The following is a 16049-nucleotide window of genomic DNA, read 5'->3' as shown; positions in this document are numbered from 1 at the left end:
AAAAAATTAGGAATTTATTAGAAAGGTAGTTTTAACAACAAAGTGCAGCAGCATACACTCACAATTCTAGGCACATATGAAAGCAATATTCTAATTTTCTAAAATAAGCGTTCTAAATAAGGGTCCAAATTAAACGGGGGAAGTTAATTAGAAAGATAGTCACAAGTTAGTTCTTGGCACCTGCTGGAGTGCTCCTGAAACTGAGTATGCACACCTGTGAATGTGCAGGTGACCTGACCTGAGGTTGCCTGACTCATCCTGGAAGTGCCATTGCTCTGTCTAGTTTGTATTTTCAGTTCTACAGGATTCCTAGTTGGTTGAAGGAACGTGGCACCAGAATCTTAAAGCGGAGGCTTCAGGATTTCCAAATCTTCTCCTGGCGCCCTTTTGCTTACTAATTATCCCATTGCCATTGTTGCAACCTAGCTTCCTGAGGAGGAGTGAATTGTTATGTATCTTCCTGACCTAGCTGGCAAGAAGTTCAGGGATAGAGACATCAGTTACTCGGCTGATCAGTTACTCATTTCCTATACAGGTAGGTAGCCGTGTTGGTCTGGATCGAAGTAAAATAAAAAAATTCCTTCAGTAGCACCTTAAAGACCAACTAAGTTTTTATTTTGGTATGAGCTTTCGTGTGCATGCACACTTCTTCAGATGGTATCTGAAGAAGTGTGCATGCACACGAAAGCTCATACCAAAATAAAAACTTAGTTGGTCTTTAAGGTGCTACTGAAGGAATTTTTTTATTTTACTTCGATCCAGACCAACACGGCTACCTACCTGTAACCAGAACTATGGAAGGCACCACATTGAGCCGCATGAAATGGAAGTCCAGGTATCTGAAGAAGTGTGCATGCACACGAAAGCTCATACCAAAATAAAAACTTAGTTGGTCTTTAAGGTGCTACTGAAGGAATTTTTTTATTTCATTTCCTATAGCCACCCACTTCAGCCAAACCTGTCTTTGGTTCACTCCTGAACACAAATTGGGGCAACAGCAGAAGCCTTGCTGCTGCTGTTTGTGTGGCTGTGACTTGCACTGCTCCTTTCCAGATGCCTAGTACTGGCTTTGCAGGAGCACTCTAGATAGTCTCTGCTTTCTGCCCTCTGAGCTATGGTAAAAGGCTGGAACATGTGCTGCTGGAATTGATTGAAGGATTAAACAAGGTGGGCTGTGTGTTGGCTGTCTAGTGTCTGGAAGCAGTGCTAATAAGCCTTGCACATGCTTTTCTAGCTCCCTGCTCCTCAGCCAATCCCATTGTCTACTTCAATTAAACACCATTCATCATTTTCCTAGTTTAAGCTCAACATGCACCAGTTCTTCTGAGGCCTTGAAGCTGGAGTCAGTTGGGGATAGCATGTATTGTTATCCAAATTTGCCATTTTATATAGCATCATCCTACAGTTCGTATGTTCTGTTAACTTTGGTTGTAACCAGAGATAGAGAAGAAGTTTCTTGTTGAAAAGCTTTAACTTCCTTTGAGTCATTATGAGGTTCTTGTTCTTCCCATGAGTCTGTGATCACTGCTCTCCTATTAATGTAAGAATGGAAAACAAGGAAAACAAGGTTTGCATGTGTTTGCATATTTGTTTGTGTTCCCTACTGTACAGCTTGTGGGCAGAATGTGATATTTGGGTACTGAGAATGAACTGGGTGAAGTTATGGGAGAGGAGATTATAATTACTTATTTCTACCCCTGCGTTTTTGAGCATTCCCTCACAAGGTGGGTTATGATAAAAATTGCTAAGCGAAACAGTTGAACAAACAGTAATATGAGGCTATGTCTGTTGGTCACCTAATAGTCATGATGAGAACCAAGTCATGCTGGGAACAATGGGGGAATTGTATTTTCATTGCCCTCTATCTTTGTATTTTTGGGGATAATTGGCTGGTAGCTATCACAGACTGAGATCTAGCCTGGTTGGACCTGAGACCTAGCCGAGTTTGGCATATCTTATCTTTTTATCTCCAGCAGAATGAACCACAGGGAGCAACCACTAAGAGTTGACCCACTTCAATCCTTCACTGTTTGTCCTTGAGATGATGTCATTGTCAGATGCTTTCATTTGCAATAAACCATATTTTGTCCAGTAGTGAACTCTGAAAACCAACTGTGGCAAAACATGTGTTGTGCATACTGTAGTTTGTTTACAGGATATCAGACCTGGTCCTGCAAGCTACTGATTTTGTTCCTTAGTGTGAAGAAGGGTTGCCAGAATGCATGCAAGTCAGCTGCCTGTTCACGAAATGGCAAACCATGGTTTGTTATGTCAGAACTGGGCAGAGGGTCCAAGATGGTTGTGGTTAAGTTGTAAAAGATCATAAGTGTAATCATTAGAATTTATGTTGGTGTTAAATTGATTTCAAACTGGGCTATTTTTTGAAGAGATGCTAAGGATTTTTTTAATCCTCATTTGAATAAATATATATGCTTTCCCCCTTGTTTTCTAAGGAAAGCATTGGTTTTTTTAATCTCTTCTGTATACATACATCAACTCATTTAAGAACAATACTATTTTTAAGTCTTGGATGCTCTGAGTCCCCCCCCCCCCCCCGGGCCAGCTTGATAATTCTACCTTCCATTTCTTGGAAGAAAAATAGAAAGTTGCAGCAACATTAATTCTGAAAAGTAAAATGAGCGTAACACTCTCTTATACTTGGTTTTCCTTTTATTTTTAAACCTAATCATATTTTAATGGATATAATTAAAAAGACCTCTTCACCGTAATGAGGGAGTTAAGCTTTAGTTTCTTTCACCTCCACTCTTTTAATGCTTGCCATAATTTCTTTCTCTCTTTGGAAAAGATGGAAGGGTTCTTTCCCCCCATTACTATTAACCAGCACTGGTGCATTTCCTAGTAACAAAACAGCGTAGGCATACTCCTTTTTTTCTGTTTTGATCCGTGCATTGTAGATTGACAGCCATACTCTGATTTCTTAGACTAATGCTTTGATCAGCAGGAGTTATTTTACACCTTGGTTCTTTGCTCGATTTGTTTGTTGCTTTTCCTTTTATCTTGCCCTATATTGCCAAAGGCAGTCCCAGGGCAGGGGACATTAAAACTGAAACAACACATTATAAATAGCAGGCAAGAAAGATCAAACCATGCCAGAATAACAAAATGGACTAATATCCACTAATCAGTCAGGCACTAATGAAAACTGATATGTGTTGGTGTCAGCTGTTACTCAGAAGGGAAGCAACTGCACAATTGGGGCGCCACCACCAAAAAGGCTCTTCCCCTGTGTTGCTGCATAGCAAATTTCAGCAAGAGAGCCTACCCAGAAGACAACACTTATTGAGGTATCCAGGTCCCAAGTTGTCATTGAGCTTTATAAGTCATCTTAAGCACCTTGAATTTGGCCCTGTAATATTTTGGCAGCCAGTGCAATTCTTTCAAGATTGATGCTCCTGGTACACTGTCCTGTAATAACAGTCTACCTGCCTCATTTCCATACAGATAACCAAATAATCCTTCTCTAATGTCGCCAGTGGTGTTTAAGAAAATAACCTGCTTGCCTTGCTGTGTCAAATTGAAGGTCTGTCTAGTCTGAATTATAGAATGGAAGAGCTGGAAGGGACCTTGAGGGTCATCTAGTCCAACCCCCTGCAATGCAGAAATCTCAACTAAAGCATCCATGACAAGTGGCAATCCAACCTCTGCTGAAAAACCTCCGAGGAAGGAGAGCCCACCACTTTTTGTGGGAGCCTGCTCCACTGTCGAAGAGTAACAAATGCAAAAAACACTTGATCAGACAAGTTAGAATATTTTAAAAGAAATAAGTGAAAATAAATGTGTGGGTAAAGGTAAAGGGACCCCTGACCATTAGGTCCAGTCGTGACCGAATCGGGTTGCATCGCTTATCTCGCATTATTGGCCGAGGGAGCCGGTGTACAGCTTCCAGGTCATGTGGCCAGCATGACAAAGCCGCTTTTGGTGAACCAGAGCAGCACATGGAAACGCCGTTTACCTACCCGCCGGAGCGGTACCTATTTATCTACTTGCACTGTGTGCTTTCGAACTGCTAGGAGGGCAGGAGCTGGGACCAAACAACGGGAGCTCACCCCGCCACAGGGATTAGAACCACCGACCTTCTGATCAGCAAGCCCTAGGCTCTGTGGTTTAACCCACAGCGCCACCTGCGTTGTGTGGGTAGACATCATAAAATTTGTTATTTCAATGGCTTATAAATAAACTCCCTTTCTAGATTTGCATATGTATTGAGTTTCCTTAGGTCTTCGGTAGTACATGGGCTTGGGTAAAATGAATACAACCCAAAGACAACCATACCAGTCTGAATTAGGAGTTCTTACCCAGCAGCTTAGTGTGACTGTTGTTTTCTTCACCTTGTACACTTGCTGGCCTATGCAGAAGCTCCTGTGTGGAGCTGCATTTTATTCATTCATTTATTAATTTAGGAGGGTTTATTTATACGCTGCCTACTAACCGAAGTGCTCAAGGTGGCTTACAATATATTTTTAAACACAATAAAATAAACAGTGATACAAAAGTCACCAGCAGGGCAAAGGTATGCATAAGTTTTCCCTTCTTGTTCTCTAATAATAATAATAATAATAATAATAATAATAATAATAATAATAATAATAATTGTCTGAAATGGATTAATCCACTTTCCATTACTTTCAGTGGGAAAGTTCGCTTCAGGTTAAGTACAGACTTCCAGAACCAATTGTGTACTTAAACCGAGGTACCACTGTATTAAGCCTGCACCCTGATAAGAAACGCAGGGGTCTCAATGTTGAAACATAATGTCTCCTCTATGACGCCTTTCATCTCATTGTGCAAAGCTTTTACCAGCTTTTGTTTTGCCAGGTATCGCTTTTTCTTAGTAGGAGACCTTTCCTGTTACTCCTTCAAATCCTTAATTAAGAGAATTCTGCTTTCTTGTGTTTGGAGGTAGCTCACTGTTAATGAGTGGAAATGAGCCTCTTCTCACATCTGCTCTTGTTTTGGACTTGCTAAATGATGAGGGAACCCGTTGTCTAGGGACTTGCGTTTGAAAAATAAGTTTTGCCACAGGCGAAAGACAGGCAGAACTGTTTCTCTGTAACCAAGGCCTTTGGCTGATTAACCAACCTGTCCTTTTAAATGTGTTTGTAGGAGGGTTGTTGGTTTGTTTTTGTCTTTTCTGTTATGCATTTTGTTTTCTCATTTTGCATTTTTATGTTGTAAACCGCCTTGTGATGAAGGGAAATATACAAATTCAATGAATGAATGAATGAATGAATAAATAAATAAATACACAAAGAGATGGGCAAATTACTTTGACACTAAGCCACATTTTCTATGTTTTTGCTCAGGGAGGGGGTTGTGGCAGTGGTATTTTTCTTCTGAATACTAGCTGGTGGATAATAGCAGCAGGGGTGTATAAAGTGGTATCTTGGTTTAAGTACACAGTTGGTTCCGGAAGTCTGTACTTAACCTAAAGCGTACTAAGTATGCTTCAGGTTAAGTACAGACTTCCGGAATCAATTGTGTACTTAAACCGAGGTACCACTGTATTTGCATTTATAGCTTACTCTTCCCCAAATGGTTCCAGGGTGGGCTGGGTGTTCATCAGTATGCGGATGATACTCAGCTCTATCTCTCTTTCAAATCAGAACCAGTGAAGGCGGTGAAAGTCCTGTGTGAGTGCCTGGAGGCGGTTGGAGGATGGATGGCGGTTAATGGATTGAGGTTGAATCCTGGCAAGACAGAAGTACTGTTTGTGGAGGACTCCCTGGTCCTGAATGGGGTAACTGTGCCCCTGAAGGACCAGGTACGCAGCCTGGGAGTCATTTTGGACTCACAGCTGTCTATGGAGGCGCAGGTTAATTCTGTGTCCAGGGCAGCTGTCTGTCAGCTCCATCTGGTACGCAGGCTGAGACCCTACCTGCTTGCGGACTGCCTAGCCAGAGTGGTGCATATTCTAGTTATCTCTTGCTTGGACTACTGCAATGGGCTCTACGTGGGGCTACCTTTGAAGGTGACCTGGAAACTACAATTAATCCAGAATGCGGCAGCTAGACTGGTGACTGGGAGCGGCCGCCGAGACCACATGACACCGGTCCTGAAAGACCTACATTGGCTCCCAGTACGTTTCTGAGCACAATTCAAAGTGTTGGTGCTGACCTTTAAAGCCCTAAACGGCCTCGGTCCTGTATACCTGAAGGAGCGTCTCTACCTCCATCGCTCTGCCCGGACACTGAGGTCCAGCGCCGAGGGTCTTCTGGTGGTTCCCTCGCTGCGAGAAGCCAAGTTACAGGGAACCAGGCAGAGGGCCTTCTCGGTAGCAGCACCCGCCCTGTGGAACGCCCTTCCATCAGATGTCAAGGAAATAAGCAGCTATCCTAATTTTAAAAGATATCTGAAGGCAGCCCTGTTTAGGGAAGCTTTTAATATTTAATGCTGTATTGATATTCAATTGTGAGGTGCCCAGAGTGGCTGGGGAGACTCGGCCAGATGGGTGGGGGTATAAATAATAAATTATTATAAATTATTATTACAAAAATTTACCATTTAAAACAATTACAGTGCACAGTTGAAATAATAAAATGAAAACCACTAGTTTCTCAAAGGATAACACAAGTATGTTACATCAAGCTTGTGCTCTTGTCATGCTATAGCAAGTAACATGTAGAACAATATGTTTTGGGGAGATGAATCGGAAGTGGAAGTGCAGCAAGTGAGCCAAAGTTTTTGTTTAGCTTCCAGTGATTTTCTTCCTGACAGACCCAGAAATCATTTATGGCATTTCCGCCACGAGGCATAGAGCACTAAAGTACACAGTAATCTCCAGCAGGTCTTGAATAGGCCTTGACATAAATCTGACATAATCTGACAAAGCATGTGTATCCATTTTCTCTGCTGTCTTTTTGGTCACCTGTGAGTAATTGTATCTTCTAAGGCTTATCTTCTTTGCAAGGTCTCCCCCCCCCCCCAAACGCACACACTCACTCTGTGATGCTGCTCCCCCCCCCCATTTGGAGGAACACTTTCTCCAGTTGTGCAAATGAGTTAGAGTTGTAGCAGCACACACTGGTATAGTACTAGATGGGGTCACGAAGAGTCAGACACGACTAAACGACTAAACAACAACAACAACAGATGCTTAGGAGGCAGATGTTAGTAGTGGAAGCCAAGGCTGTGCTTTATATACAGACACCTGTTGGTATCTGGCTTTGAGGCTCATAACAGTTCATGAAAAAGACACATATTTGTTCTCTTGCTTATTTTATATCACATTCCTTTGTTTGTAAGTCTGATCGCCAACATGGCTTTTCATGGGGATTTTTATTTCATACACAGAACAACCTCCCACCCTTCCCCAATAACATCAGCTTAAATCTTTGACAGCACATTATCAACACATGGCTTTTTAAAAAAAAGCTGAGATCACAAAATAAAGCAGCACCATAGTTATGATCCTTAAGGACACAATCCTCTGGTCCCCGGGGGAGAGAGTCAGGGACCAGCAGAGTCTGCAGGGATCCCCTCTCTGCAGGTGAGGGAGGAAATGGAGAGGGAGATCTGCAGACAGAGCAGGAGGTCCACCCTTGGGCCATGCATGGGGCCACCTTTGCCTAGAACTTCCTCCATGATTTGTAACATGGACCAGCCTTCACCAGCCTGGTGCTCACCAGGTATTTTACGCTGCGACTCATAGTCATAGTCCAAAACAACTGGAGGGCACCAGGTTGGTGGAGGCTGGCGTAGAGAGAGTATTTTATGAGGTGGGGAACTTTCAGACATTTGATTCTCCACCTGCAGTTGGAAATGATACGCTCCAACAGCAGATAAGACCCTGAAACTTTTGCTCCTCAGTCAAAGCAAGTCCCACCTCTGCCAGTGGGCTCAGTGTTTGGCCTTGGTCAAGTCACTTTCTCAGCCTTCGTTCCCCGTTGGTAAAACAGCAATAATAATGACTCACTTCGTATGGCGGCTGGTGAGATTGAAAGCAATAAAAGGAATCGGCTGCTCTGCTGATGACAGGGGCTATGTAAATGAGCAGAAGCAGCAGTAGTAAATCTATCCACACATTTCTCCCTCCCCTCCCGATGTTTCGGGATGAGATTGGGGTGGGTGGGGGAAGAAGTTGTCCCGATGCCTAAGGCTGGCCCTGATCAGAAGCTTTCCCTGCTTGTGTTCATGCATAATATTTGTCTGATAGCGTGTGTGTTCTTTCGTTCTTTCAGGGTGAGTGAGGAAAAAGAGGTGACAGAGGAGCGCCTGAAAGCTGAGCAGGAGTCGTTTGAGAAGAAGATCAGACAACTTGAGGAACAGAATGAACTCATCATCAAAGAAAGGGAAGATATCCTTTTTTATTTAAGAGCGGGGTGGGGGGTGGGGGGAGTAAAACACAGAGTTGCTGCCTGGAATAAAAAGCAAACCAGAGAGAAATAATTGTCCTAATTTATAGCCGGGCATAAATCTCCATGTGCTGCCATTCAGAAGCAATCGGAGGTGACTTGCCAGCATGCACTTCTGGCTCATTTGAGCTTGAAAGTGCCACCCAGCTGTTCCCAGGATGTTGCTTTGCTGTGAAATAGATATTTGTCAACTTAAAAACAACGAAACAGAATTTGTGCGTTAGTAAAATATAGACTTCTCCCTCCCACCTCTCTTGCTGAATCTTGCTCTAGCAGTTTCACAGATGACTAATGCAGGCTTCCAGAGAGGTATCACCCCACACTTTGCCTGCATTGTGTACCTGGATGTTGCTGGGCGCCTGGAATGTTGGCTCTGGCATGGTCCTCACCTGGAGCAAATGGCACACTATTGGATCAATGCAAGGTGGGCTTTGATGTGGCCTGCCTCTCCTTTTCGGAAAACATTGAATAGGCAGAAGGGTCCTCAGTCACCAAAACCACCGGGCAGGGTTCAACTAATGACTCTCTTCAGTAGAAACTGTGTTCAAGGACTTCTGCTTGCACAATGGGCCTTTCTCCCCTCTCCTTCCTTTATGCCCCCTGAAATTGGCTCTGTGGGGGTAGGAGAACCCCCAGAACAGCATGCAGGGAGCAGGGAGGAGAAGGGGTGTGTGTTGGTTGCCCTGATGGAACGGTTGCCTTAGCATGACTGAATCCCTCCCTTTATCTCGTGAAAACCCCATTGAAACAAACATGAAGTTTGCCAGGCATTACGGTATTTGAAATTCCAACATACCGGTAGTCATTTATTTCAAGACTTGCACAACAGTGAGACAACTTGGGCTGAATGATTCAGAATAAAATTGCTGGCGACTGCAACAGATGGTGATCTCTGGTAGGGTTGGGTGCACATGCCCAAATTAAAAAGAAAAAAAAGAGGATGTTGGTCAGGCATTGACCCAGGCCCTTGGCAGACAGGAGTGTCTGAACTGCCACTGTGGGTTCATTTCTTAACCAGAGCTAAGAGTGCTCATCTGTCAGTTTGACTGACTGACAGATGGTTTGATCACTGAGTGAAAAACAGAACAAGAGGCACTTGGGCAGGGGGAGGGGGTACCAAATGGTGGAGTGTCATTTCCCACCTTGCAGCCTGATTGGGTGCAAATGTAGGGCTTGCTGGGTGTGCTTCTGTAGAAGTAGGTGGGGTGGGATTCGGGAAGGGTAGGGGCAGTGAGTAAAGCAGAACATTGTTCAGGTCTCCTTGGTAGACCGTAATGTACAAGCAGGAAGCTGGAATCTCCTGCTGCAACCCCGACTCCCCTGGACAGCTTGTTGCTTGGCCTGGGAAGTTCATCGGTCCCAACTCCATAGCTTGTTCTGGGATGTCACCTGATGGGACAGGCGGGGCTGCAGCTCCTGAAGGATTCAGAAGCGAAAGAGCGAATATCACACTTGTAAATCTCTCTCCTTTTCCCCCTCCCCACTGCAAGGTGTGTGTCAGGAAAGTCCCCGCACCTTGCAGAGAAGAAGGCAGCTAAGAAAACCTGCTGGAGGCAGTGATTCTTCTGAATACCAGTTGCTGGAAACCTCAAGAGGGGAGAGTGCTCTTGTGCTCAGGTCCTGCAGACAGGATCTGTTTGGCTGCTCTGAGAATAGGATGCTGGACTAGATGGGCCATGGGCCTGATCCTCTCATTCCAGTTAAACAGATATGCTTCTAGGGTATATGACTTACGTTGACAATGCCTATTCTCGGAATTATACGTTGTATTGACCACACCCACAGCTTCAAAGAAACAAATATCCCCCAGTAGAGAGATCGTTGCTTGTAGAATTATTTGATGAGAGGGCAAACCACCTGCTGCCCCATTGCAGCACCCCAGATGGTGTGATCTGGTATTAGGGGGCTGAGGCTTGATGCTTTTAGAACAGAGTTTGAAACTTTGTCCTTATTTGCTGTGTTCATAGTGTCTTTCGTTCCTTTAGTGGTGCAGTGTTCTAGGCGTCGTGTTTTGCATATGCTTATGGATGTGAGGTGGGATGCACACTCCGGGGGGGCATTCTTTCTCCTTTGGCGCATTTCTGCATGCGTAACTTCCATTAATGCTAATGAGTGCTACTGAGCTATCGAGAAGGAAATATATCCCTTTGGGTTTTTGTTTTTACCTTTATTGGCGAGAGACTATTCGAGCATAAATACTTCTTTCAGGAGAAGTCTGGCAAAGATGGCAGAAGGTTAATACATGCGATTTTACACTACATAAAACTCTATAAAAACTAGAAACATAAAACAAGGACATAATTTAAAACAATATAATTTTAACTACGCGAACACTTATCCATCATACATGAATGATTCAAAATCCTTCACATACCTCTGATCAGTTAATTTCAGTTCTCTTGAAGTCTGCTCAGTGGCCAAGGAACTGTGTAAATGACTTATCAATCTGGAATACAAATGCTTGGTCTTCTGCAAAGAAGGGGAGGAAACTTGGTGCTGTGTTGGAATGTGGGAAGGCCTGTTCGGGACATTCTTAAAACAAATAGGGATGGACACATATGTGATGCGCCTCCCACTTCCTGGCACTTTTATGAAGCTCTTAAATTTGTGTTAGAAATCTGGGGGAGTGCAGGCAGTTTCCAAGGTGCTTTTCTTTCATGAACACACACTTCCTGACCTCGTTTCTTTACACTGGGCATCCCAGAAGTAGCCAGAAGCATTTATTTTAATGGCCAAAAAAGCCCCTAACAGTTCATAGCGTTTGAACAATTCACAGAGTTGGTGTTGACATTAGGGGGCATCTGGTTCTAATGCAATTGGGGTGCCATACCTTTGGCAGTGTATTGTTGTGTGCTGAAGTTATGCTTGCATATTTTAAAATGTGAGCTTCTATCCTCTAGCTGCAGGGTTAGTTGAAAACATTGTGGTGATTTTGCATTGTTTGCTGTCTGGTAACACTGTTGGGGGTGAAAATAACTAGGGAAATCATTCACCAGTTAGAGGGAAAGGGTTATCCCACTATATCGTTGTCAGGTAGAAGGGGATTTTGTGGACTGGTCTTGCCAAAGAAAGCACATTTGTGTCAGTAACTCTTTTTCTATAGCCTTGGGTTAATTTTAATAGGCTTTCTTAGAGGAGTGATATATAATATTTCTGAGAAATATTGGGTTGTGTCCAGCTGAGTTTTTCTCTGACTAGACCCATTGAAATCAATGAACCTAAATTAGTAATGTCTCTCAATTTAGATGACTCTGAGCATGACTGACAGTGGCAACAACGCCATGAAGGTAAGTAAAGAGGAACTTCAGAAGCCAAGTTCTGATGTGAAGAATATTTTTTCCACTGACGTCAGAGAAGGTTGCAGCCGGTCAGCATAGCCAGGGGAGTGTAGATGAAGCAGATCCAGTTTTAATCAAGATTGCAAACAATCGTAAGGGAAGTTCATGGCTCATGATGGTTGTGGTATGCTGTCCCCACTTCTAAGTAATTTCTGTCATCTTAGCCTTAGTGGGACATTGTGTTGAAACAGTCTTGGCTCTTGACTTCAGAAGATAATGGAACAAATGAACAGCTTTGCGCATATAAGATTTGTAAACATAGTCTGTTCCTTTTAGGGGCTCAAGGTGCCTGTGAATGCTCTTCACGGGTGGGTAAGAGAGTTATGTGCCTTAGGTTTTGGTGGTGTTTGCATGTGTGCATGTATGCAAAACTGAGGTGTGTGACTCGCTGATGGTCACAAGAGAGACTTAAGTTGGTGTGTATGGGTGCGTGCTGTATCTATTTTATGACAATCACTTTAGCTATGCTGTATATTTATTTATTTATAGCTCCTTACTTTTTCAAACAAGACACTCAGAGTGATGTACAGTAAGTTATAAAAGCACATTTCAATAATACAAAATGTAAAAGAAAAAAACATCAGCAGTGAGCAGAAAAAAACAGGAAGATTATGATGAACAATACTCAGTTCATAAGCAAAGAAATAATTCTGGCATTCTTTATTACTCTACCCACCATCTTGAAGTGTGGAACGAGCTCTGTTTTCAGAAGGGTCCGTGAACAGATACAGAGTCTTGAGTTGGTTATTTCAGGATCCCATGTAATGCTATGCAGGTGGCTGTGTGTGTTTGCTTGTGATGGCAATGTGCTTAAAATGGACCTTGTTATGACCTTAGTCAATCATGCCTTTGATCATCTCTTTAATGGCCTAAGGCAGAGATGAGAGGCATACAAGCTACATGCAGTTCCTTTGCAATCGGGCAGGGCTGCTCTCATACCTAGAGTTCTTTTTTCTGCAGTCCGTAGCATTTATGGAACTCTTGAGAATCCTAGCATTTACAAAAATATAAAAAATATGTCTCCACGCAGAAATTAAGTTTGAATATGTGTTTGTGAACATTTCTGGTGGGTTCTCCAGTTTGGGAAAAGTTGCCTTCTAATAGCGTAGAGTTGGCGTGCAGTGCTGTGCTTGGCCTGGCTGGACATTAATGATCTGAAATTGCATACCAACTTCAATCTCTTAGTTAGCCAGGCAGGTGCATGATTGATAGTTTTGGTGGCAGTTTAGCATCCGGTTACAGTTACTGCCAGTACTTAATAGCCTTGTGTCTCTGCAAAGGGCGAAACACACATTTGCAGTCTTGCCACATGGCTCAGAATCTGGCTCTTCTGGCACACAGAACACAAGTAATCTGAGAATATCCTTGTATCAGTATTGCTGGTTGAGATATTATTTAATGCACTGTTCTGGTTCAGGTTCCAGAATGCCCTGTTTTGCAATCTGTGTTAAACAATGGCTTAATTCACACCAGGCCTTTGCTCCTGACTGTGTCAGGTGGATGAAGGTACAAGCTGGATGTGTGAACATGGGCACATGGTTTGTTTCTCTCCAAACAAACCATGAATGGAGCCAAGTTTCTGGCTTAGCGCTTACGGTTTGCTTGGAGGACGCAAGCCATGAGACTGGGTTCACTAGACTCTTGATTTGTTTCCTTTCCCACACACCACAGTCAGGGGCAAATTGCTAGTGTGTAGTTCTGAACCAATCCACTCTCCTTTCTCTGGAAAGAGACGGTTAGTTGAAGAATGGAGAAAAAGAGCTGATAATTCCTGAGTACCCAGCCTTTGAAGATGGTGCCCATAGTGAGCATCTTGGCTCCCCACTAGTAAAGGTTTCCAAACAGTCATTATGGCTAATGGATAAAAGCTCAGCTTATTAAAAACTCCCTGAATATTTATATGCTCAACCATAATGGTGGCATCAGTTAAATAATATATGTATTTAGCAACTTGTTAAATGTAGAAGGCGTAGTCAAGGGCTGTTGGGTAAATAACACATGCCTTGAAATTTTTATGAACTCCTAAACTAACATCAAGGAAGACCGGCATTAAAATAATGCTAAGTGTTTAAATTTATCAAAGCCCAGAAATGCTATTGAAGACACTTTCGGTCTTAATTCACTTGATTTAGCTTGTCCCTTGAAATACTGGACGCTTATGAGAACAAAGGCAGATTGGGTTGCTCATGGTTGTGGAAGCTAGGATTAACAGGGTGTCCTTAAAGAATGACATTTTGCCCCTAATGCCAGCTCTGTGGGATTAAACCTCAAAGCGGTGTCATCACAGAAGCTCATGGCAATCCCAAATGGGCTGTCTTGTCATGCAACACGGCACCCGGCCAAACTTTCATGTCCAGGCAGTGACTCTGGCCCCTATTAAATCCATAGCCCTGTCTGTGACAGTTGCCAAGACCCACAGTTTTTGCAGAGGCGTCACTCCTCTTGCATTGCCGCTGCTTACGGAGGTTTGAAATCTTTCCTGGACTGCAGGCACTTCTGGCGCGGAGTCTTCCTTTGCTTGTGGCACCCAGTGTTAACTCAGTTAGAGAGGCATCTTTTGTGAGTTCTTGTAGTGGGGCAAATTGGACCAGGTGGCTCTCCGTGTGAGCCGAAGGACTTTCTGGGTTAGGATTCCTTTATTGTCTGCTTTGGCTTTTAGGGGCTTGGCTAAACAGCTGATAGTGGGTGGTGCATAATGGCTAAGAGCTGAGAAGTACCAGGCTAAAATGCTAGCTCAGCGTGGACTTGCCAGGTAGTCCAAGACAAGACACACACTACTAATGTTGACTTGCCTTTCAAGGGGAGAGAAAAAAGAAATAATAGCCTAGCTGTGATTTCTCTGAACTAGTTGTTCCTTGCTCTAGGATTGTCTGCACTGGCTCCCTGATGCAGAAATATTTCTGGGGAGTCTCAGTAATACAGTGTTTCCTCATTAGTTTAAGAAATTGTTTAGTGCTCATTTAGAAATGGATGAGTTCCAACTCTCAAAAGGTTTCAGGCTGCATGTGGCAGATTCCCCTGTCCACACGACGAGCAAGCTGCTTTGAACATGAAACTTGCTGTGTGGAAACAGACACTGCAGTGATAATTTTACAGTAGGCCCTGGCGTTGTGGATGTTCTGTGCACACGGGTTGCATTTCTGAGTTATGGTCTGCTTGCTGACACTTGGACCCAAGAGAAGGCCAAGATTGAGGTCTCCTAAATGGAGGCACAAGTGGTAAATGAGATCATTAATTGCTGGAGCCTGCACTGTAGCAAATTGACTAGAAATGTGGATTCAGAGAAATTGATATACTTTATTGCTCCTACCGAAATGAATTCCCCTGTCTCTCCTGCCCCCTCGGCAGTAATGAGCACGTTGGGCCAGCCCCGTGATTGGCGTTGCTGCCTTACTGAACTGTTTTGCAAAGTTTTACACATTTCTTGCATGATTAAATGCACTTTCAATAAATCAATCTCATAATAATTGTTGTTCAGGAGAGTTCATTATTCAGTTTAGTCTTTTAAATGACTGTTCTTCTTTAAAGGATTTTCCTGACGTAATAATGGCTTCAGCTAAATCCATTTGCCATACTCTGGCTTGTAATTACTTTAGATTTGAAGAATAAAATGAATGGCTTTATTATTAATCAGCAGCAAATTTGTCTTACTGTTTTTAACCTTAGAATGGCCTTCACTTGTAAAGTAGTTTCGGTGATTCAGATGGCAGAACACTTTTTTATCCCTTCTCTTCCCTTTTGGATAAAAGGATTTATTTGGTGAAAGCAATTGGTATCCTTTTTTTTGCAAGCCATTTATCACAATGATTGTAACCATGCAGTGGTGAACAAATTAGCTTCCACCACCCGCTTGGTGTCTCAATGGCTTCTTGTCTGGCCTTTTGTGCTTCCTTCAGGTTGTACATTTGTCGTGACCTGAGCTGTCTGCTGTGACTTCACTGGGCCAACTCTGGATAAAAAAGTAGAGTAAGTTTAAGAACCCAAGCAAGGAACTCTGCATCCCATACTATCCATTTTAATAGGATTGAACCAAGTACATGGTTTTGAAATTCAGATATTTATTGGATTTCCACATTTTTTTCTTTCGTATTGTTAAAAATAGCATTCATCTCGTAGTCAACATCCACTAAAAGTGATGGCTTCCTCCAAATTCTGAACCCCAAAGACAGGAAAAAGAGGTTGTGTAAATGGAAAGGATAGAGTACCTCCAATCTGATGAAAGCTGGCTCAAAGAAAAAATAATAGAGGAAACAGAAGAATAGAAAGTTCACAGGAGGAGAAGAGGGAAAGAAGGGAGGCCAACTCAAAGATGGAGGTATCAGAGGTTTCAGCTTTGAAA

The 16049-nt window shown here is 43.1% G+C and overlaps 1 protein-coding gene and 1 long non-coding RNA gene across 9 annotated transcripts in view; both read left to right on the top strand.

Moving 5' to 3' along the window:
* The window catches only part of KIAA1328 (KIAA1328 ortholog), a 200859-nt gene that overhangs the window by 18368 nt on the left and 166442 nt on the right, over positions 1-16049 (top strand). For all 8 annotated transcript variants that reach the window (XM_088652812.1, XM_035100609.3, XM_035100608.3 and 5 more), the window contains one exon: positions 8199-8314. In XM_088652812.1, coding sequence (XP_088508938.1) covers positions 8199-8314 — 116 coding nt within the window. The remainder of the gene's footprint in view (positions 1-8198; positions 8315-16049) is intronic.
* The window catches only part of LOC132592815 (uncharacterized), a 45715-nt gene continuing 37992 nt past the window's right edge, over positions 8327-16049 (top strand). The window contains exon 1 of the long non-coding RNA XR_009558340.2: positions 8327-16034. This is a non-coding gene — a long non-coding RNA (uncharacterized LOC132592815). The remainder of the gene's footprint in view (positions 16035-16049) is intronic.

This window comes from Zootoca vivipara, chromosome 10, assembly GCF_965207765.1.
Source record: "Zootoca vivipara chromosome 10, rZooViv2.hap1.1, whole genome shotgun sequence".
In the NCBI taxonomy this organism is placed as follows: domain Eukaryota; kingdom Metazoa; phylum Chordata; class Lepidosauria; order Squamata; family Lacertidae; genus Zootoca; species Zootoca vivipara.
The sequence above is the reverse complement of the archived record's forward strand: the minus strand, read 5'-3'. Positions and strand labels throughout refer to the sequence as shown.